Source organism: Rhamphochromis longiceps, linkage group LG9, assembly GCF_057381845.1.
Source record: "Rhamphochromis longiceps isolate RC_006_pf linkage group LG9, R_longiceps_female_GT1.1, whole genome shotgun sequence".
NCBI lineage: Eukaryota > Metazoa > Chordata > Actinopteri > Cichliformes > Cichlidae > Rhamphochromis > Rhamphochromis longiceps.
The window spans coordinates 13,693,824-13,714,519 of NC_140565.1; the positions used below are offsets into that span (position 1 = coordinate 13,693,824).

Sequence of the window (20,696 nt, forward strand, 5' to 3'; positions counted from 1 at the left end):
AAAAATGTTGACAAATATTACATGCAGAGTATTTCACACTCACAATGTCAACACAGATACATTAGTGTGATAACGTAAGTGACAAAACCACATGAGAAGTAGAAAGTTTGGTCACTGAACTGTGAACAGCATGAATAACGCTGGATGCATACACTTCAGACGTGATAAAAGTACTTACCACAAAAGGTAACATCATCTTTTCAACAGGACTGAACTGAATGTGAAATAGCAAAGAACTCTTTACAAATGACAGTTCAGTTACACACCGAAGAGCTAAAAATAACAGGCAAAATATTCAAACGTAGAAAGTAGTATCAGAACTAGGATTCAGCTATGAAAACACCATGTTACTAGTAACAAGTCTTTATATTTGCTGTTTTTCATATATTTTATTTAGAGTCGGGCCCTTTAGGCTCCAGCCTTGTCAGGTCTGAGGTACGTACTTTTAGCACTTCAAAGCTCCTCGCTTTAGAAGCCGTCTCCATCTGTAAACACATCTGATGCAGATTACACCTCTGATAATACTGTGTCATTGCAATGTAATAAGAGGAACATTGTCCATTCCTGTAAGATACCCTAAAGGTTATTTTTACTAAATAATATTTTTCTTCCCTTATAACCTCCTGTTACTTCCCTTGCTCTACTGTATCTACCGGGAAGTACTTTTAGTTGGTAAAAAAGTACACGTGAAATTCAGTAAATGTCGGGAGGCAATAAAATGGGTTAGGTAATAAGGTACGGGCTGTATTATGAAGTCCTACAACAAACACATACAATATGAGGAAGTTTTGAGTTTCTCCTTTTCAGAAATACTCGTGTGGCCCAGTCAACTAGTTCCTTGACTGGTGCAGCTTCTGCTCATGGATTTAATGTGAACACAGGAAATCCTCTGCAAACGGCTGCCTGAACATGGTACAGAAGCATGGACATAAAACAGACTGCACAGAGTAATTGGTTCTATTTCAGTGAACTCGTGGCTCCACGTTTCTTTCTTTGTTCAGAGGTTGTTAACTGATACTTCTCATTTTTTCTTCACTTTAGCATAAAGTTCCTCTTGGCCATGAGCACTCTGTGTTAAGCTGTTTTCTGGCTTGTTGACTTTCACCTGTGCGTACACCGTATCCTGCTGCTGTCCTCTGTCCTGCATTGAGCCAGAGGGCACTTCATATCCCAGTGTGGAGAAGTTGATCTCTCCATAGTGGATGTTTTCTTCCTCTTCTTCTGTTTTACCTGTGGACTCTTCGACAACCAGCTCTTCAGTCTGTAAAACGAATCAAATAAAAAGTTCTGTGACATATAAATCTGGTAAGCAGACTGCACGGATGCAGGTACTACTGTAAATAATCACCTGAACAGTCAGGTAATCTACAATTAGTTTTTTTTTTTTTTTTTTTTTTCTTACCTGAGTCTGTTGTTGAGTTTCATGTTTTGACTTTAAGCACCTGGAAGACATGAGTGACATTTAAATATTAGATAACTTTAGGTTAAATACTGTATGTATGTATATATATATATATACATATATATATATGTATATATATATATATGTATATATATATATGTATGTATATATATATATATGTATATATATGTATATGTGTGTGTATATATATATATATATATATATATATATATATATGTATATGTGTGTATATGTATATGTGTGTATATATATATATATATATATATATATATATATATATGTGTGTGTATATGTGAGTAAAGTTGAGCTTGATGGGAAAGCAGATCATGTTTCTTGCTTTGATGTGTGATATTTACCAAGCCAAGATAACCAAACAGATCAGTAAGATGAACCCAAGGATGCCTCCAAGAAGTGGACCCAGTGGTAAAGAACCATTATTCTGTTGTCCTGATAGAAAAAAAAAAAGAATGATATTAAACAGTAATCAAAGATATGATTTAATGTGTGTTGTGTGTGTAAAACGTTGGTGATGTGGTTTGTCTTTACCAGCACGGATCTCTGCTGATGTCTGATTACCCAGATCATTAGTTGCCACACAGTAATAAACTCCTCCATCTGTTACATTGAAGCTGTAAATCTCTCCTTCAGATACTTTCACAGCTCCATCTCTGCTCTTCTTGAACCAGGTGAAGTTGCTGACTGGAGGTTTGGCTCTGCTGGAGCAGGTCAGGTTCACCCAGCTGCCTGCTGACACCAAACCTGATGGACTGATGGATGCTGAGGTGTCTTTAGGAGCATCTGGAGAGAAAAACATAAATATGTTGTCCGATGGGATTCAGTTCAACAATAAACTCTGATTGTCTTACATGAAACACTGAGAGTCTCTTCTGTCTCTGCTGTCTTGGTGTCGTTTCCTTGGTTCACAGGATATCTGGCAGAGCAGCTGATCTTCTTTCCATCATGTGTGTCTGACAGAGTGATGTTCTGCTGGATTTTAGTTGTAAAGCTTCCATCTGTGTTTTCCTCTGTTTTGTTGTGAGAGTCTTGTGTGAGATTCCAGGTGAGTTGAGGAGGGGAGTGTGGACAGGGAGTGAGAGCTGAGCAGGTTATAGTGACAGACTCCTTCTCCTTCAGATCACCTTGGATTGTAATATTGGGCCTCCAAGGAGAATCTGTGGTTTAACATCACAGACACAGTTTGCACACTGATAATACAGGAAATACAGTAGAAAAAAAAAATCATAATTTTTTACTCTGTTAGAAAAGAAAAAATGGATCATTAATGTTGTTTGCTGTTTTTTAAACGGTCAAACATCAAACAAGATGTAGTATTTGATTCTCTCTGTGATATCATTACGGTAGTACAGACATTCTGGGATAATAATAAATACAGAATAATCAGACTGAATTCTGTAATAATTGAACTTTTAGTTCTTTCTGTTGATTAACCCAAAGCTGCATCTGATTACTCATTTTAGTTTTCAGAAAACCTGGACAATAAAAAGAAAACTTTCTCACCTTTAATTGTTATTTTAAGAGGATCACAAACAGCTGTTGCTCTGAACGGCCAGTTCATAATTCTGAAGTAATATGTGTTTGAATAAGTTGTGGTTAAGTTGGAAAACAGAGTGGTGCAGTTTTTCTCCTTCAGGTTTCCTGTAATATTCATTGGATAGATGTTAACTGTCCCACTGCTGTTGAAGATCACGTTTTCTGGATAAAGGTTAAAATTAGTATGACTTTTAATCCACACTGCAAAAACAGGTTGTGTGCTGTCAAACTTTACTGGTCCAGTTTCACTAAAGTTACATGGGATTTGTAAACAAGATCCACTCAGAGCTTCCATCTCTGTTGGTGCAGTGATGAACAGGTTTGAATCTTGAGGACAAGCAGCCAAAGTACCTGGAAAAAAAGATAAATACACAAATACACATGAGCAAAAACATAATTATGATAAACTAAGTTTAGCAGATGTGTTTCTTTTTTCTCAACAGCTTTAGTATAAACTGTGTGACTTTGTAAAGTTTCTCTATCTGCACTGATCTGTCAGACTGTAAATGCCTGAAATGAGACGACTCACTTGGAATAAAGAGAAGACTCAGTAACATGATGTCTGTCATGATGTTCACAGACTGAACTGTCACAAAACTCATCACCTGGAAAAAAAATATAACATCACTTAAAGGTTTGATCAAATCAGGAACTTGCATTGTTTTATAGAGCAATACAAAATTTACATGTATTTGAAATCAGATTAAAAGTGTGTGATATAAAAATTTAGTAAAATATAAAAAATGTTTTCTTACCAAATGATCACACAGCTACAGAGAGAGACAATGTGTGATTTCAACAGAAACACAGTGAGTGAAACACTTCTGTGTTTAGATGTTTTAATGTCAAAGCAAACAGACCTGCGGTGCTTTTGGTTTTCTGCCTTTCTGTATTCAGTCAGTCAGTCTGCTTTTTATGTTCCCCTTGTGCACTCTGCTCTCACTTCAGATGCTGCCAGTCCCACCCGCCTGCCTCTAGATTCACCTGACCTGAGCCTCCACTCACACACTAACCTGTTCTTCATTCTCTCATTAACATTTTTGCACATAGAGCAGCTTGTTTCCCCCAGAGACTGTGTCTCAGCTTTCCACAGTTTTTTTTCTCCTGCCTGTTTTGATCTGGATTTTTGTACTTTACTCACAAAAATGTCTTCTTTGCATTTTTATATAACTCCTGGTTTTCGCTCTCGGTTTTCAGACTTGCACTCTCAATACTGTAAAAATACACAAAGTTGTCTGGATGCATGCTCAGTCATCTAGATAAATAAATCCAAAAAGGTTAATTCTATTCTGTCCAGATAAATAGAATCAACCTTTTGGAACAGACAAACCTTCCTGTGAATAAGAAAGTCAGCTCAGTCTCATCACGGTGCAAATAAATTAATTAAACTAATGATTACATTTTCAATTTCACATTTTCATCCAGGCCTTCAGGTTTTATCCTATTTGCCTGTTATATTTATCAGTATTTTAACTTTACAAATATATAGTACAATTCATTTTTTTAAATTTATAAGCACAAATCTAAAGCAAGATGCAGCCTTACATCATGCAGAAAGGTTTTCTGTTCAGCACACAACAGTAACACTGAAGTCACAGCTACAGTGAAGTAAATAACACTGATCATCTTGTTACAGTGTGATGTTCTGCCGGCCCCTGACATCCATATTGATGTTACTCCTGTAACATCAATATGGTTAGGTAAGGAGTGACATCAATGTGACATTTAGTTATCATTTCAAACCAAACAGACACAACAGCAAATATGACTGATGCAAATATTATAAGAGGTACTAACAAAAAGAATGCCAGACCACGTGACTGAGTAATTTTATTACAGAAAGCTGTCTGTACTCACACAGGTTGTGGAAACTGTGTCCGCAGCTTCCTGTTGACCAGCTTCCTCAATTTGTTTAAACACTTCTTGTTTTATTTAATGACTCATTTATCAGTTGAGCCACTTGGCCAAAAGCAGACATCTAAATATATTTCTCTTTCATCATATCTGGAGTTTTCCCTCTGAAAAAAAGTATCAAAAGTAATCATGTATCACGAGAAACTTCAGAGTAACACCACAATAAGCACAGTTAGGTTGTTGGGCAGGAACAACCTAACTCTGCTATGTTATCTGCTATCAGGAAACTTTAAGTCACATCACAGATTCCAATGTTAATCAACTTAAAAAGTAAATATTATGCATGTTTCATGGCTATTTCTTATTTTATCATCAATATTTGAAAATCATACAACCATACAACACCAAAGTGTTCCCAGGCCAGGTAAAAGAAATAATCACTCTGTCATGCCCTGAGCCTACCCCGGAGATGACTGAAACATCTCACAGAGGCTACGTTCACACCAATGTGTTTTTGTTTGAAAATGCATTGTTTTCTCTCTGTTTGGGCCTCCCGTTCACACTGAGATGGTGTTTTCGCTGATGGAAAATGCAGCATTTTGAAAATGCTCTGAAATACGCATACATTTCCAAACGGTGCTTTCGCGTCGCAGTGTGGACAGCGAAAACGGAGACTTTCTAAAACAATGACGCATGTTAGTCATATGATGCAGTCATGTGGCCAATTAAACTAAGATAGCAGAGGGCATTAAACAGCAGTTGCTTTGTTTGCTCGCAATTTTGACAGCCCTATTAAAGATTAATATCAGGTTGTACATGCTCCAGATAGCTTTTCTTCAAATTCTTTAAATCTCACTCGCTTTTGCAACTTTGTACTTTTCTGTTATTCGCAGCAACAACTCCACCTCATTGTTAATCTTGAAGATTTGAAAACAGCGTTGTCGTCTGAAAACGCTACATGTCCACACTAGCATTTTCAGTCACTTTCACAGAGTTGCGTGTCCAGGGAGCAAAATTAATTTTTCAAATCTGGGTGCATGATCTTATGAGTGTCCTGTGATTGAAATCAGGCATCAGAAGGCTGAGGACTTGGAGGCAGAGGGACCTCACATGCAGGCTCCCTTTCATTGTCTAAAACAGAGCTTCCCAAAGTGTGGGGCCCGCGGTATGAAAAGGGGGGAAATAAAAGAAAGAATGCTTGGACACTGCTAGCATAATGGACAGGTTTTTGACGGGACTCCCACACAAACGCAAAGCAGGAGATGAAGCATAGCTGAATATGTTTCCAAACCAACTTCATTCTAAGCCAAAGACTAGAAAATATGGTGAAGCATATCTTCCCTTTGGCTTCACCTGCACAAGTGCCAAGGTAGGTCTCCCCTGCAGAATTGGTTTTCCCTGCGTCAGGAGCAGCGCTGGGCTCTCCAAATCAGGGGCAAACAGTATCCCACAATCTTGATTTTTATTTCACAAACACTTGTCGTAATGACTAACTACTCCTGACATTTTGGAGATGTTAGTTCTTTATATAGTAAAGTTACAGCGGGATACAAATAACATCAGGCCGTTCTGCCACGATTTGTTCCAAACAGTACAAAACAGTATCCCACAGCTGTTTATGGTTTTGAACCCATTTTGCACAAAGAGGCATTTTTTGAAAAATGTTTTGATAGCAATGTCAAATATTATTACACAGGAAAAAACAACTACACGTAAAATAATTACACCGTGACGCATCTGCCTTTCTAAATGGAGGGACAGTAACTGTGTGTGTATATGTAAGCGTGTAAAAATTGCAGATAGTCAGATTAACAATTCATCTCATGTAAACAATAACGTGAGCACAGCGTGACGTGAAAAAAGGCACATAGCTTTGACGTTGCATGACGAACTCTGTATTCCTTGTCCACATGTAAACGCAAAAAAGGAGTTTTAAAAAATCTTAGTTTTCGGGAATTCGAAATGCTGTTTACGTGTGGACGAAACAGCTGCTTTTTCAAAAGTACCCGTGTAGGTGCGGACGTAGCATAAAAGAGTTAGTAGTTTATTAAGATGTGATTGTACGGGGACGGTGGGAGGTGCGCCTGAAGGGGCCTAGCAAAAAAAGTTTGGGAACCACTGGTCTAAAAAACAATGAAAGGGGAAACTTGATCATCCAAAGCAGAAAAGTCTTAATTTTATGAGTCTGTTTCTGTTAAGGAGGTCGATTCATTCCTTTTTCGTTTTCTACACTTTGCTTCCTACAACCTGCAATACAATACCCAGCTCGTTTTGAATCACTGGAGAAGAGAAGAATGCAGATTAAATTTTATGTAAGAAGGTATATGTATGAGGTGATAAAACATAAAACCCTTTCATATAACAGAACTATAATGATTTACAGAGAGAGCAGAGTTTTACTGGTTTTGTGTAAACCCGCATGATTAACTCATTCGCAAACAGCACAGCGAGTGGCAACTGCGATGGCCGGGAATCGAACCCGGGTCAACTGCTTGGAAGGTAGCTATGCTCGCCACTATACCACCATCGCTGTGAAAGACTACAACATCACTGATTCATTGTCCGGCTTCTACAGATTTTCAGGACAATTAACAAGGTGGGCATTGTGATTACTCGCTTGTCAGGTTCTAAACTGGTCAAAAGGTAGATCACTAAAAAGACTAGTGCTTTCATGCAACTGCACATTTAATCTCATCAGCAAAGCTTCTTTGCTACTCAAGTGTGGCCTCTCACGCATTTAAACTCTTGCGTGATTTTTAGCACCTTGAGAGTCGCAATGGTCACGCGAGTTCTTCAGGTCACAGCAGACAAGGTGAGAATAGGTGTGAATCTGTCTTGGGACGAATCTGGGACGAGGACGTCTTTGGCTCCTCTTTCAAGTTATTGGACTTTGGCAAAAAGGTTTTACGCTTCATTCAAAAATGAGAGCAAGTGTCTGTGTCCCGAATACAAAGTGGGAGCTGGTTCCACAGAGAGGGGCCTGAAAAGTGATGGCTCTGCCTTCCATTGCACTTTAAAATCCCCTCGGAAGCCAGCAGTCTGAGAGCAAAGCACTCTGTTGGGATGATATGGCACTGTGAGATCTTGTAGACAAAATTGGTGGTGATTATTCAAGACCTTGTGTGTGAGGGCAAGTATTTGGATTTTTATTTGGGATTTAATTGGGAGCCAATGAAGAGAGAAGTCCATATGGGGGAAATCTACTCTGTCCTTCCAGTCCCTGACTGTGCTCTGGATGCAGCGTTTTGGAAAACAGTGTAAAGGCTTTTCAGGAAGCTTTTAGGACACTGTGAAAATACTGAATTTGAATAGTGGAGGCTAGAAGTAGTGAATGTATCCTTCCTCTCTATCATTAGATGGAGAGAGTGTACAAAGGCCGGCATAGTGGGTCTGTGGCCACTCTTGCTTGCGCTTTTGCGTGTCTGTCAGCCAGCTGTGGAGAAGAGCAAAGTTTTTACATGCAAAGAGCTGTAGTGAAAAGCAGTGTTCCAAACAATGAAATGTTTCCACTCCTTGTGCTTTTCATGCAGTAATGTTTGAAGCTATTTCTGCTGTTGTCCCATTCCCGGTGAAATCCGCTGTGCCTCCAATCCCGATCCCAGTCCTCTTGCAAAGCAATCAGCATTTGTCAGACGCATGAGTCATTGGCGGTACTCAGACTGGATCCTGGACGACTACACGGGGGCACGTGTGGGGTGGCTAAGAGAGCAATTGAAGGATGCCATGTTTACTGAATATGTGCCTAATTTTGTCAGGACATAGCTGGGTCCATTGCTTCTGCGTGCTCTATTTTCACAAGCAAAGGCCTGGCTCTTTCTCCTGGCACCTTCTCAGGTGATCTCCATGCCTTCTTCTCAAATCAACGTCTGGACTGGCGCAAAAAAGCTGACCGTTGTCGACAGGATTCGAACCTGTGCGGGGAGACCCCAATGGATTTCTAGTCCATCGCCTTGACCGCTCGGCCACAACAACCACAGTGGGCTGTGGAACTACATACTTGAAATACATACGTCTTCCAAGTCCTACGCCACACATCTTTCAAGTAGGATGTGCACAACAACGGCCACACTGGATTGTAAATGCGGTAGCTGCATGACTTTGGTGCGAAAGCTTGTGGTTTTGCAGTTCCGTGAGATTGGTGCAGCACAGCTGCGGTTGAAGCTAGCTGGCTGACATTAGCTTGCTTGTTTGCATGAACAGTAACACACACAGCTGATGATTTTGCCACCGCAAAGAGCTGATCAGTACATGGTTAGTAAAATGTTATCTTCATTCCAAACATTCAGCACAATATTTAAAGTGGGACTGGGTGTCTTTATGAAGAAGTAGCGTGTCCAATCACAGTTTCATGTAAGAAGGTATAGGTATGAAGTGATGAGAACTCAAAGCCTGTTTGAACTGTGTCTTTCCACAGCAAACGGTAGCAGCGAGGCCGATGAAGAATGTACCTGGCCTGACATTGTAAGCATTTGCAGAAAGAGCGGAGAACGTTTTTAGTGTAAAATAGAACGCAGCCCACATGCTTGAACAGCACTGCGAGTGGCAACTGCGATGGCCGGGAATCGAACCCAGGTCAACTGCTTGGAAGGCAGCTATGCTCGCCACTATACCACCATCGCTGTGAAAGACTACAACATCACTGATTCATTGTCCGGCTTATACAGATTTTCAGGACAATTAACAAGGTGGGCATTGTGATTACTCGCTTGTCAGGTTCTAAACTGGTCAAAAGGTAGATCACTAAAAAGACTAGTGTTTTCATGCAACTGCACATTTAATCTCATCAGCAAAGCTTCTTTGCTACTCAAGTGTGGCCTCTCAAGCCTTTAAACTCTTGCGTGATCTTTAGCACCTTGAGAGTCGCAATGGTCACGCGAGTTCTTCAGGTCACAGCAGACAAGGTGAGAATAGGTGTGAATCTGTCTTGGGACGAATCTGGGACGAGGACGTCTTTGGCTCCTCTTTCAAGTTATTGGACTTTGGCAAAAAGGTTTTACGCTTAATTCAAAAATGAGAGCAAGTGTCTGTGTCCCGAATACAAAGTGGGAGCTGGTTCCACAGAGAGGGGCCTGAAAAGTGATGGCTCTGCCTTCCATTGCACTTTAAAATCCCCTCGGAAGCCAGCAGTCTGAGAGCAAAGCACTCTGTTGGGATGATATGGCACTGTGAGATCTTGTAGACAAAATTGGTGGTGATTATTCAAGACCTTGTGTGTGAGGGCAAGTATTTGGATTTTTATTTGGGATTTAATTGGGAGCCAATGAAGAGAGAAGTCCATATGGGGGAAATCTACTCTGTCCTTCCAGTCCCTGACTGTGCTCTGGATGCAGCGTTTTGGAAAACAGTGTAAAGGCTTTTCAGGAAGCTTTTAGGACACTGTGAAAATACTGAATTTGAATAGTGGAGGCTAGAAGTAGTGAATGTATCCTTCCTCTCTATCATTAGATGGAGAGAGTGTACAAAGGCCGGCATAGTGGGTCTGTGGCCACTCTTGCTTGCGCTTTTGCGTGTCTGTCAGCCAGCTGTGGAGAAGAGCAAAGTTTTTACATGCAAAGAGCTGTAGTGAAAAGCAGTGTTCCAAACAATGAAATGTTTCCACTCCTTGTGCTTTTCATGCAGTAATGTTTGAAGCTATTTCTGCTGTTGTCCCATTCCCGGTGAAATCCGCTGTGCCTCCAATCCCGATCCCAGTCCTCTTGCAAAGCAATCAGCATTTGTCAGACGCATGAGTCATTGGCGGTACTCAGACTGGATCCTGGACGACTACACGGGGGCACGTGTGGGGTGGCTAAGAGAGCAATTGAAGGATGCCATGTTTACTGAATATGTGCCTAATTTTGTCAGGACATAGCTGGGTCCATTGCTTCTGCGTGCTCTATTTTCACAAGCAAAGGCCTGGCTCTTTCTCCTGGCACCTTCTCAGGTGATCTCCATGCCTTCTTCTCAAATCAACGTCTGGACTGGCGCAAAACAGCTGACCGTTGTCGACAGGATTCGAACCTGTGCGGGGAGACCCCAATGGATTTCTAGTCCATCGCCTTGACCGCTCGGCCACAACAACCACAGTGGGCTGTGGAACTACATACTTGAAATACATATGTCTTCCAAGTCCTACGCCACACATCTTTCAAGTAGGATGTGCACAACAACGGCCACGCTGGATTGTAAATGCGGTAGCTGCATGACTTTGGTGCGAAAGCTTGTGGTTTTGCAGTTCCGTGAGATTGGTGCAGCACAGCTGCGGTTGAAGCTAGCTGGCTGACATTAGCTTGCTTGTTTGCATGAACAGTAACACACACAGCTGATGATTTTGCCACCGCAAAGAGCTGATCAGTACATGGTTAGTAAAATGTTATCTTCATTCCAAACATTCAGCACAATATTTAAAGTGGGACTGGGTGTCTTTATGAAGAAGTAGCGTGTCCAATCACAGTTTCATGTAAGAAGGTATAGGTATGAAGTGATGAGAACTCAAAGCCTGTTTGAACAGTGTCTTTCCACAGCAAACGGTAGCAGCGAGGCCGATGAAGAATGCACCTGGCCTGACATTGTAAGCATTTTCAGAAAGAGAGGAGAACGTTTTTAGTGTAAAATAGAACGCAGCCCACATGCTTGAACAGCACTGCGAGTGGCAACTGCGATGGCCGGGAATCGAACCCAGGTCAACTGCTTGGAAGGAAGCTATGCTCGCCACTATACCACCATCGCTGTGAAAGACTACAACATCACTGATTCATTGTCCGGCTTATACAGATTTTCAGGACAATTAACAAGGTGGGCATTGTGATTACTCGCTTGTCAGGTTCTAAACTGGTCAAAAGGTAGATCACTAAAAAGACTAGTGCTTTCATGCAACTGCACATTTAATCTCATCAGCAAAGCTTCTTTGCTACTCAAGTGTGGCCTCTCACGCATTTAAACTCTTGCGTGATTTTTAGCACCTTGAGAGTCGCAATGGTCACGCGAGTTCTTCAGGTCACAGCAGACAAGGTGAGAATAGGTGTGAATCTGTCTTGGGACGAATCTGGGACGAGGACGTCTTTGGCTCCTCTTTCAAGTTATTGGACTTTGGCAAAAAGGTTTTACGCTTAATTCAAAAATGAGAGCAAGTGTCTGTGTCCCGAATACAAAGTGGGAGCTGGTTCCACAGAGAGGGGCCTGAAAAGTGATGGCTCTGCCTTCCATTGCACTTTAAAATCCCCTCGGAAGCCAGCAGTCTGAGAGCAAAGCACTCTGTTGGGATGATATGGCACTGTGAGATCTTGTAGACAAAATTGGTGGTGATTATTCAAGACCTTGTGTGTGAGGGCAAGTATTTGGATTTTTATTTGGGATTTAATTGGGAGCCAATGAAGAGAGAAGTCCATATGGGGGAAATCTACTCTGTCCTTCCAGTCCCTGACTGTGCTCTGGATGCAGCGTTTTGGAAAACAGTGTAAAGGCTTTTCAGGAAGCTTTTAGGACGCTGTGAAAATACTGAATTTGAATAGTGGAGGCTAGAAGTAGTGAATGTATCCTTCCTCTCTATCATTAGATGGAGAGAGTGTACAAAGGCCGGCATAGTGGGTCTGTGGCCACTCTTGCTTGCGCTTTTGCGTGTCTGTCAGCCAGCTGTGGAGAAGAGCAAAGTTTTTACATGCAAAGAGCTGTAGTGAAAAGCAGTGTTCCAAACAATGAAATGTGTCCACTCCTTGTGCTTTTCATGCAGTAATGTTTGAAGCTATTTCTGCTGTTGTCCCATTCCCGGTGAAATCCGCTGTGCCTCCAATCCCGATCCCAGTCCTCTTGCAAAGCAATCAGCATTTGTCAGACGCATGAGTCATTGGCGGTACTCAGACTGGATCCTGGACGACTACACGGGGGCACGTGTGGGGTGGCTAAGAGAGCAATTGAAGGATGCCATGTTTACTGAATATGTGCCTAATTTTGTCAGGACATAGCTGGGTCCATTGCTTCTGCGTGCTCTATTTTCACAAGCAAAGGCCTGGCTCTTTCTCCTGGCACCTTCTCAGGTGATCTCCATGCCTTCTTCTCAAATCAACGTCTGGACTGGCGCAAAACAGCTGACCGTTGTCGACAGGATTCGAACCTGTGCGGGGAGACCCCAATGGATTTCTAGTCCATCGCCTTGACCGCTCGGCCACAACAACCACAGTGGGCTGTGGAACTACATACTTGAAATACATACGTCTTCCAAGTCCTACGCCACACATCTTTCAAGTAGGATGTGCACAACAACGGCCACACTGGATTGTAAATGCGGTAGCTGCATGACTTTGGTGCGAAAGCTTGTGGTTTTGCAGTTCCGTGAGATTGGTGCAGCACAGCTGCGGTTGAAGCTAGCTGGCTGACATTAGCTTGCTTGTTTGCATGAACAGTAACACACACAGCTGATGATTTTGCCACCGCAAAGAGCTGATCAGTACATGGTTAGTAAAATGTTATCTTCATTCCAAACATTGAGCACAATATTTAAAGTGGGACTGGGTGTCTTTATGAAGAAGTAGCGTGTCCAATCACAGTTTCATGTAAGAAGGTATAGGTATGAAGTGATGAGAACTCAAAGCCTGTTTGAACAGTGTCTTTCCACAGCAAACGGTAGCAGCGAGGCCGATGAAGAATGCACCTGGCCTGACATTGTAAGCATTTGCAGAAAGAGCGGAGAACGTTTTTATAGTGAAATAGTATGCAGCCCACATGCTCGAACAGCACTGCGAGTGGCAACTGCGATGGCCGGGAATCGAACCCGGGTCAACTGCTTGGAAGGCAGCTATGCTCGCCACTATACCACCATCGCTGTGAAAGACTACAACATCACTGATTCATTGTCCGGCTTATACAGATTTTCAGGACAATTAACAAGGTGGGCATTGTGATTACTCGCTTGTCAGGTTCTAAACTGGTCAAAAGGTAGATCACTAAAAAGACTAGTGCTTTCATGCAACTGCACATTTAATCTCATCAGCAAAGCTTCTTTGCTACTCAAGTGTGGCCTCTCACGCATTTAAACTCTTGCGTGATTTTTAGCACCTTGAGAGTCGCAATGGTCACGCGAGTTCTTCAGGTCACAGCAGACAAGGTGAGAATAGGTGTGAATCTGTCTTGGGACGAATCTGGGACGAGGACGTCTTTGGCTCCTCTTTCAAGTTATTGGATGTTAGCAGAGCTGCTCTGGGCAGCGTTATGGCACGATAATCTTAAGGGAGAATAAAAAGTCGACACACATATCTCATTCCTGACGGAGGACTCTCCCACTACACCTCTCCAGTGCATTCACAGAGTCGTTGCATGGTAAGACCTGGATGGGAAGTGGGCGGAGCCTTTTACCGTCATTTTATTACGGCGCAAAATACAAACACCTGTGGACACACAATCCAACACCCCCACTTGTACACAGGTTGGGGACAAACATCTTACATTCCAAACACAAACACAGAGAATTTTTCTAACTTAGACTTTGAAACTGGTTTCGTCATCATATCTGCTACCATTGACTCAGTTGGACAGTAATCAATGAGCACTTTCCTTTCATGTACAGCTGACCTTATAAAATGATATTTCACATCAATGTGTTTACATCTTTGTCTGTTCACTGGATCTTTTGACAAAGCGATTGTTCCCTGATTGTCCACCAATATCATAGGTATTTCATACTCAAACTCATCAAGATCTTGAATCAAATAAGTCAAATACATACATTCCTGAATTGTTGCTGCTAATGCCATGTATTCGGCTTCACAAGTTGATAGTGCTGTAGTTGACTGCTTTTTGGTTTTCCATGATATCAAAGGACCATTTTCATTTAGGCTTACACAATAACCTGTCATACTGCGTCTATCAGAAACATCGGATGCCCAATCTGCATCACTGTATGCTTGTAGACCTAGTTTTCCACTTGAACATTTCCTAAAGCACAGTTCTTTATCTCGACTACCTTTTAGATACCTCAGAACATGTTTCACTGCTGTCCAATCATCAACAGTTGGCGCATTGAAATGTTGTGACAGTTTGCTGACAACATAGCTTAAATCAGGTCGCGTACAATAGCTCAGATAAATAAGACATCCTACCGCTTCACGATATCTCCTCACATCTGGTAATGTCTCGAATTTATCAGAATGAGTCCATTTCTGTTCACAGGGTGTTAACCTTGGCTTACAGTTTTGCATGTTAAATCTCTTTAAAATGTTCTCAATATATATTTTCTGTGACATTTTGACACATTCTTTTTCTTGAAGAAAATCTATTCCTAGAAAATGGTTAAGTTTCCCCAGATCTTTCATTTGGAATTTAGAAGAGAGCATTTCTTTCACGCCTGAAAGCACATTTTCATTGTTAGCTGCAATGAGTAAATCATCCACCCACACTATGATGATTACTTTTTCACTTTCAGTTTCTTTTGAATACACACAATGATCAGCAATATTTTGTCTAAATCCACAACTGCTTAAATAATCATGTAAGGTTTGGTTCCAGTTACGACCGGATTGCTTCAGCCCATAAAGTGATTTCTTTAGTTTGTACACCAGTTTATTAGTCTCACTTGATTCTGTCTCAAAACCTTCTGGTTGTTGTATATATATTTCTTCATTTATTGGTGCGTGTAGATAGGCGGTTTTTACATCCATCTGGTGAACCAACATATCATCCTGAACCACTTTCTGCATCAAAACTCTCACACTCGATAAGTTAGCAGTCGGTGAAAAAGTCTCCTCATAATCAACTCCTTTTGTTTGACTAAAACCTTTAGCCACAAATCGAGCTTTATATCTGTCTGATCCGTCTGAGTTCTTTTTAACGGCATAAACCCATTTACCCCCCACTGCTTTCTTACCCTCTGGTAAAGTGGTTAAAGTAAATGTGTCATTCTCCTTAAGGGATTGGATTTCTTCATTCATCACTTTTTCCCATTCTTTTGACTCACTTGACACAATAGCTTCGCTAAATGATGTGGGTATTTCACACAACAATCTGTAGCAATAATCAACACTGGTTTGCATCTGTTCATTTTCACACTCTTTCACATCCGTGATATAATCACTCAAATAATCAGGTCTCTTTCTGATTCTGGATGGATAACGTGTAGCTCCAGCATCTACTTTATCATCAGTTTTAACCTCGGACTCAGTTTGACTGCTTTCACTACCATCTGGAATATCCTCATCCTTCGTCTGTTTGGGTTCACCATCTTTTCTGGATTCATAAACCTCATCTTCATACATCTGATCACTCTGTGTTTGTTGATCCATTGTCGCGGGTTTTAGTATTTTTATCAATCTGTGCTTTTCAACTTTCCCGGTTTTTGGGAAATAGATCAAATATGCTGGACTATTTTTGTCATATCCCAAGAAAACACCTTTGTCGCATCTTGGATCCAGCTTTCACCTATTTTGTTTATAAGCATAGCACAATGATCCGAATTTTTTCATTCTAGAAAGATCAGGTCTTTTTCCAGTTAACATCTTATACGCTGTCTGACCTGTGCGTTTGTTAAAACATCGGTTCCGAATCACTCCCGCGGTTTGTACTGCATATGGCCATAAAGACTTTGGCAATTCGCTCTCAACTAACATGCATCTCGCCATGTCAAAAAGTGTACGCCAGTTCCTCTCTGCTGTTCCGTTTTGATGAGGCGAATATGGCGCCGAAGTTTCCTGCCTAATGCCGTGTCTACTTAATAAATCTCTGAACTGTCTGCTTGTAAATTCAGTTCCATTATCAGAACGAATGCACTTGATTTTCCCATATGACGCCACCTCTGCAATAAATCTTTCAGTTGCTTGAGTTGTATCACTTTTGTGTTTCAGATTATATACAAATGTTGCACCTGAATAATCATCAACAAACGACAAAACATACTTAAACCCTTCTTTCGAGTTCGGCGTAATCGGACCAGCTAAATCCGTATGTACCAACTCTAATGCTGCCCTGGCCTTTTCATCTGGTTCTCGGTTCCTAGTTTGAGTAAACTTCCCTTGTATACAGGCTTCACATTGCATGTTTTTGTTGATTTTACCCTTAATTTCCATTCCATCAACGACATTTTGCAGATTTTGAACATCCTCATAATTACAGTGTCCTAGAATTTCATGCCACATTTGCATATCAAAACATCCATTACATTTCTCTTCAAACTCTTGCACAGTGTTTATAAAGAACAGTCTCTCGTGTTCATATATAGGGAATTTTGTTCCATCAACATGTTTAAGAAAACTGTCCCCGCGTTTGAATACCACAGTGGCTCCGTTACTAGTAGCTGCTTTTACTGACAAAATGTCCTGAGGAAACGATGGAATGTAGAGTGCTTGTTTCAATGTTACCTTGTGACTGCGTCCTTTACTGTCAATCATACTTATCTCAGCATCTCCTCGCCGCTTTGCAGCTCCTCTGCTCCGCCTTCCATCAGCCAACTCTACACAATGAGCCTCGGGTCGAAATGTGTCATCAAAAGTCTTAAAACTCTCGATCTTCGTAAAGATATGTGACGTCGCTCCCGTATCCACCAGTAGCTGGTTATTCAGCATCTCTTGGCCGCCGTCCGGGACCCTCTGGGGTTCGGAGCCCGTCCTGAACGCGTAGTCCTTCTCCACAACCCCTCTCGCTTCATCCCGTCTTAGCTTCCTTCTACAGGTCACATCTTTGTGTGTACTACTCCGGCAAAAACTGCACCATACTCTGGATCGGCACGTTCTTGCAGTGTGTCCCTTTAGTCCACATTTAAAACACACAATCTCATTATTCTTTGATCTTCGGTCATCTGCTCGCCATGAAGTAGAATCCTGGTCTAATTGCACTTTTGTCCTCATTACGTTGTCATCAGTTACAGCCGCACGCATTCTCTCGGTTTCTTCATAACTTCTGAGTTTTACTTTAAACTCTGAGAATGTGATTTTTGCTTCGCTCTGTGTAACGTGCACAATCAGGGGTTTAAACGTCTCTGGTAGACCTTTCATTATCATTGCGATCAGAAGTCCATCAGTTAATGACTCACCCGCATTTTTTAACGCTGTGATAATTGCTTCTGCTCGGATAATATAGTCCGTCACACTTTCATTCTTTTCATTTGTGAGAGAAGTAAGTTCGGTGTACAGACTTATGATCCTTGGCTTGCCCACTCCTGCATAATGACCTCTCAAAATTTTTAGGGCTTTCCGTCCGTCATCAACTGCATCTCTCATAACTAACGATAAACTTTTGTCATCCAGAAATTGTATCAACTCTGCATATGCTTCTGCATTTTTATCATCATCTTCACCATCGGCTTCTTCATCACCCTCAGCCTTTAAGATGACATCTTTCAAACCTTGTAGTCTGAGATGACCAAGGAACTTCGTTTCCCATATCTGATATTTCCTTTCATCTCCATCAAACTGCAAACGGGAATATCGACTGCCCGACTCTGCCGTGCGTCTGCTCATGATGCACAAAAACGCTTACTCACTCAATCGTGCCAAACTTTTAACACCTGCCGGTAACCTGCGGCTTTCCAGGAAACGCTGCCCTTCCTTTGGCAGTTACAGGATCTCTAGGATCTCTTTCCTGCTGCTCTGGGCCCATAACCTGTTAGCAGAGCTGCTCTGGGCAGCGTTATGGCACGATAATCTTAAGGGAGAATAAAAAGTCGACGCACATATCTCATTCCTGACGGAGGACTCTCCCAGTACACCTCTCCAGTGCATTCACAGAGTCGTTGCATGGTAAGACCTGGATGGGAAGTGGGCGGAGCCTTTTACCATCATTTTATTACGGCGCAAAATACAAACACCTGTGGACACACAATCCAACATTGGACTTTGGCAAAAAGGTTTTACGCTTAATTCAAAAATGAGAGCAAGTGTCTGTGTCCCGAATACAAAGTGGGAGCTGGTTCCACAGAGAGGGGCCTGAAAAGTGATGGCTCTGCCTTCCATTGCACTTTTAAATCCCCTCGGAAGCCAGCAGTCTGAGAGCAAAGCACTCTGTTGGGATGATATGGCACTGTGAGATCTTGTAGACAAAATTGGTGGTGATTATTCAAGACCTTGTGTGTGAGGGCAAGTATTTGGATTTTTATTTGGGATTTAATTGGGAGCCAATGAAGAGAGAAGTCCATATGGGGGAAATCTACTCTGTCCTTCCAGTCCCTGACTGTGCTCTGGATGCAGCGTTTTGGAAAACAGTGTAAAGGCTTTTCAGGAAGCTTTTAGGACACTGTGAAAATACTGAATTTGAATAGTGGAGGCTAGAAGTAGTGAATGTATCCTTCCTCTCTATCATTAGATGGAGAGAGTGTACAAAGGCCGGCATAGTGGGTCTGTGGCCACTCTTGCTTGCGCTTTTGCGTGTCCGTCAGCCAGCTGTGGAGAAGAGCAAAGTTTTTACATGCAAAGAGCTGTAGTGAAAAGCAGTGTTCGAAACAATGAAATGTTTCCACTCCTTGTGCTTTTCATGCAGTAATGTTTGAAGCTATTTCTGCTGTTGTCCCATTCCCGGTGAAATCCGCTGTGCCTCCAATCCCGATCCCAGTCCTCTTGCAAAGCAATCAGCATTTGTCAGACGCATGAGTTATTGGCGGTACTCAGACTGGATCCTGGACGACTACACGGGGGCACGTGTGGGGTGGCTAAGAGACCAATTGAAGGATGCCATGTTTACTGAATATGTGCCTAATTTTGTCAGGACATAGCTGGGTCCATTGCTTCTGTGTGCTCTATTTTCACAAGCAAAGGCCTGGCTCTTTCTCCTGGCACCTTCTCAGGTGATCTCCATGCCTTCTTCTCAAATCAACGTCTGGACTGTCGCAAAACAGCTGACCGTTGTCGACAGGATTCGAACCTGTGCGGGGAGACCCCAATGGATTTCTAGTCCATCGCCTTGACCGCTCGGCCACAACAACCACATTGGGCTGTGGAACTACATACTTGAAAGACATACGTCTTCCAAGTCCTACGCCACACATCTTTCAAGTAGGATGTGCACAACAACGGCCACGCTGGATTGTAAATGCGGTAGCTGCATGACTTTGGTGCGAAAGCTTGTGGTTTTGCAGTTCCGTGAGATTGGTGCAGCACAGCTGCGGTTGAAGCTAGCTGGCTGACATTAGCTTGCTTGTTTGCATGAACAGTAACACACACAGCTGATGATTTTGCCACCGCAAAGAGCTGATCAGTACATGGTTAGTAAAATGTTATCTTCATTCCAAACATTGAGCACAATATTTAAAGTGGGACTGGGTGTCTTTATGAAGAAGTAGCATGTCCAATCACAGTTTCATGTAAGAAGGTAGAGGTATGAAGTGATGAGAACTCAAAGCCTGTTTGAACAGTGTCTTTCCACAGTAAACGGTAGCAGCGAGGCCGATGAAGAATGCACCTGGCCTGACATTGTAAGCATTTGCAGAAAGAGCGGAGAACGTTTTTAGTGTAAAATAGCACGCAGCCCAAATGCTTGAACAGCACTGCGAGTGGCAACTGCAATGGCCGGGAATCGGACCCGGGTCAACTGCTTGGAAGGAAGCTATGCTCGCCACTATACCACCATCGCTGTGAAAGACTACAACATCACTGATTCATTGTCCGGCTTATACAGATTTTCAGGACAATTAACAAGGTGGGCATTGTGATTACTCGCTTGTCAGGTTCTAACCTGGTCAAAAGGTAGACCACTAAAAAGACTAGTGCTTTCATGCAACTGCACATTTAATCTCATCAGCAAAGCTTCTTTGCTACTCAAGTGTGGCCTCTCACGCATTTAAACTCTTGCGTGATTTTTAGCACCTTGAGAGTCGCAATGGTCACGCGAGTTCTTCAGGTCACAGCAGACAAGGTGAGAATAGGTGTGAATCTGTCTTGGGACGAATCTGGGACGAGGACGTCTTTGGCTCCTCTTT

General features: G+C 42.1%; 1 protein-coding gene and 7 non-coding genes across 8 annotated transcripts; all 8 read right to left on the reverse strand.

Annotated features, from left to right (window-relative positions):
- Positions 1-384: 384 nt before the first annotated feature.
- Positions 385-3,842, reverse strand: LOC146661884 (myelin-associated glycoprotein-like). The gene is made up of 8 exons (XM_085418399.1): positions 3,730-3,842; positions 3,504-3,579; positions 2,942-3,325; positions 2,290-2,595; positions 1,970-2,221; positions 1,780-1,870; positions 1,403-1,442; positions 385-1,261 (listed from the first exon to the last, which is right to left on the reverse strand). The coding sequence occupies exons 2-8, from the start codon at positions 3,574-3,576 to the stop codon at positions 1,022-1,024; spliced, it is 1,386 nt and encodes a 461-aa protein (XP_085274525.1). The 5' UTR covers positions 3,577-3,579; positions 3,730-3,842; the 3' UTR covers positions 385-1,021.
- Positions 3,843-7,286: 3,444 nt separating this feature from the next.
- trnag-ucc (transfer RNA glycine (anticodon UCC)) lies at positions 7,287-7,358 on the reverse strand. The gene has a single exon. It is a non-coding gene; the product is annotated as a tRNA-Gly (tRNA).
- A 1,360-nt stretch (positions 7,359-8,718) lies between these two features.
- On the reverse strand, positions 8,719-8,800 carry trnas-aga (transfer RNA serine (anticodon AGA)). The gene has a single exon. It is a non-coding gene; the product is annotated as a tRNA-Ser (tRNA).
- A 575-nt stretch (positions 8,801-9,375) lies between these two features.
- On the reverse strand, positions 9,376-9,447 carry trnag-ucc (transfer RNA glycine (anticodon UCC)). Its single transcript has one exon. It is a non-coding gene; the product is annotated as a tRNA-Gly (tRNA).
- A 1,360-nt stretch (positions 9,448-10,807) lies between these two features.
- Positions 10,808-10,889, reverse strand: trnas-aga (transfer RNA serine (anticodon AGA)). The gene has a single exon. It is a non-coding gene; the product is annotated as a tRNA-Ser (tRNA).
- Positions 10,890-12,896: 2,007 nt separating this feature from the next.
- trnas-aga (transfer RNA serine (anticodon AGA)) lies at positions 12,897-12,978 on the reverse strand. Its single transcript has one exon. It is a non-coding gene; the product is annotated as a tRNA-Ser (tRNA).
- A 575-nt stretch (positions 12,979-13,553) lies between these two features.
- Positions 13,554-13,625, reverse strand: trnag-ucc (transfer RNA glycine (anticodon UCC)). The gene has a single exon. It is a non-coding gene; the product is annotated as a tRNA-Gly (tRNA).
- A 5,996-nt stretch (positions 13,626-19,621) lies between these two features.
- trnas-aga (transfer RNA serine (anticodon AGA)) lies at positions 19,622-19,703 on the reverse strand. The gene has a single exon. It is a non-coding gene; the product is annotated as a tRNA-Ser (tRNA).
- Positions 19,704-20,696: the final 993 nt, after the last annotated feature.

Excerpts from the sequence above, each read along its gene's own strand:
- LOC146661884 (XM_085418399.1), bottom strand. The coding sequence starts at position 3,576 with ATGAGTTTTGTGACAGTTCAGTCTGTGAACATCATGACAGACATCATG. Across the intron at positions 2,596-2,941 it reads TCTTAAAATAACAATTAAAG|ATTCTCCTTGGAGGCCCAAT; the intron begins GTGAGAAAGTTT and ends GTTAAACCACAG. Across the intron at positions 1,871-1,969 it reads ATCAGCAGAGATCCGTGCTG|GACAACAGAATAATGGTTCT; the intron begins GTAAAGACAAAC and ends TTTTTCTATCAG.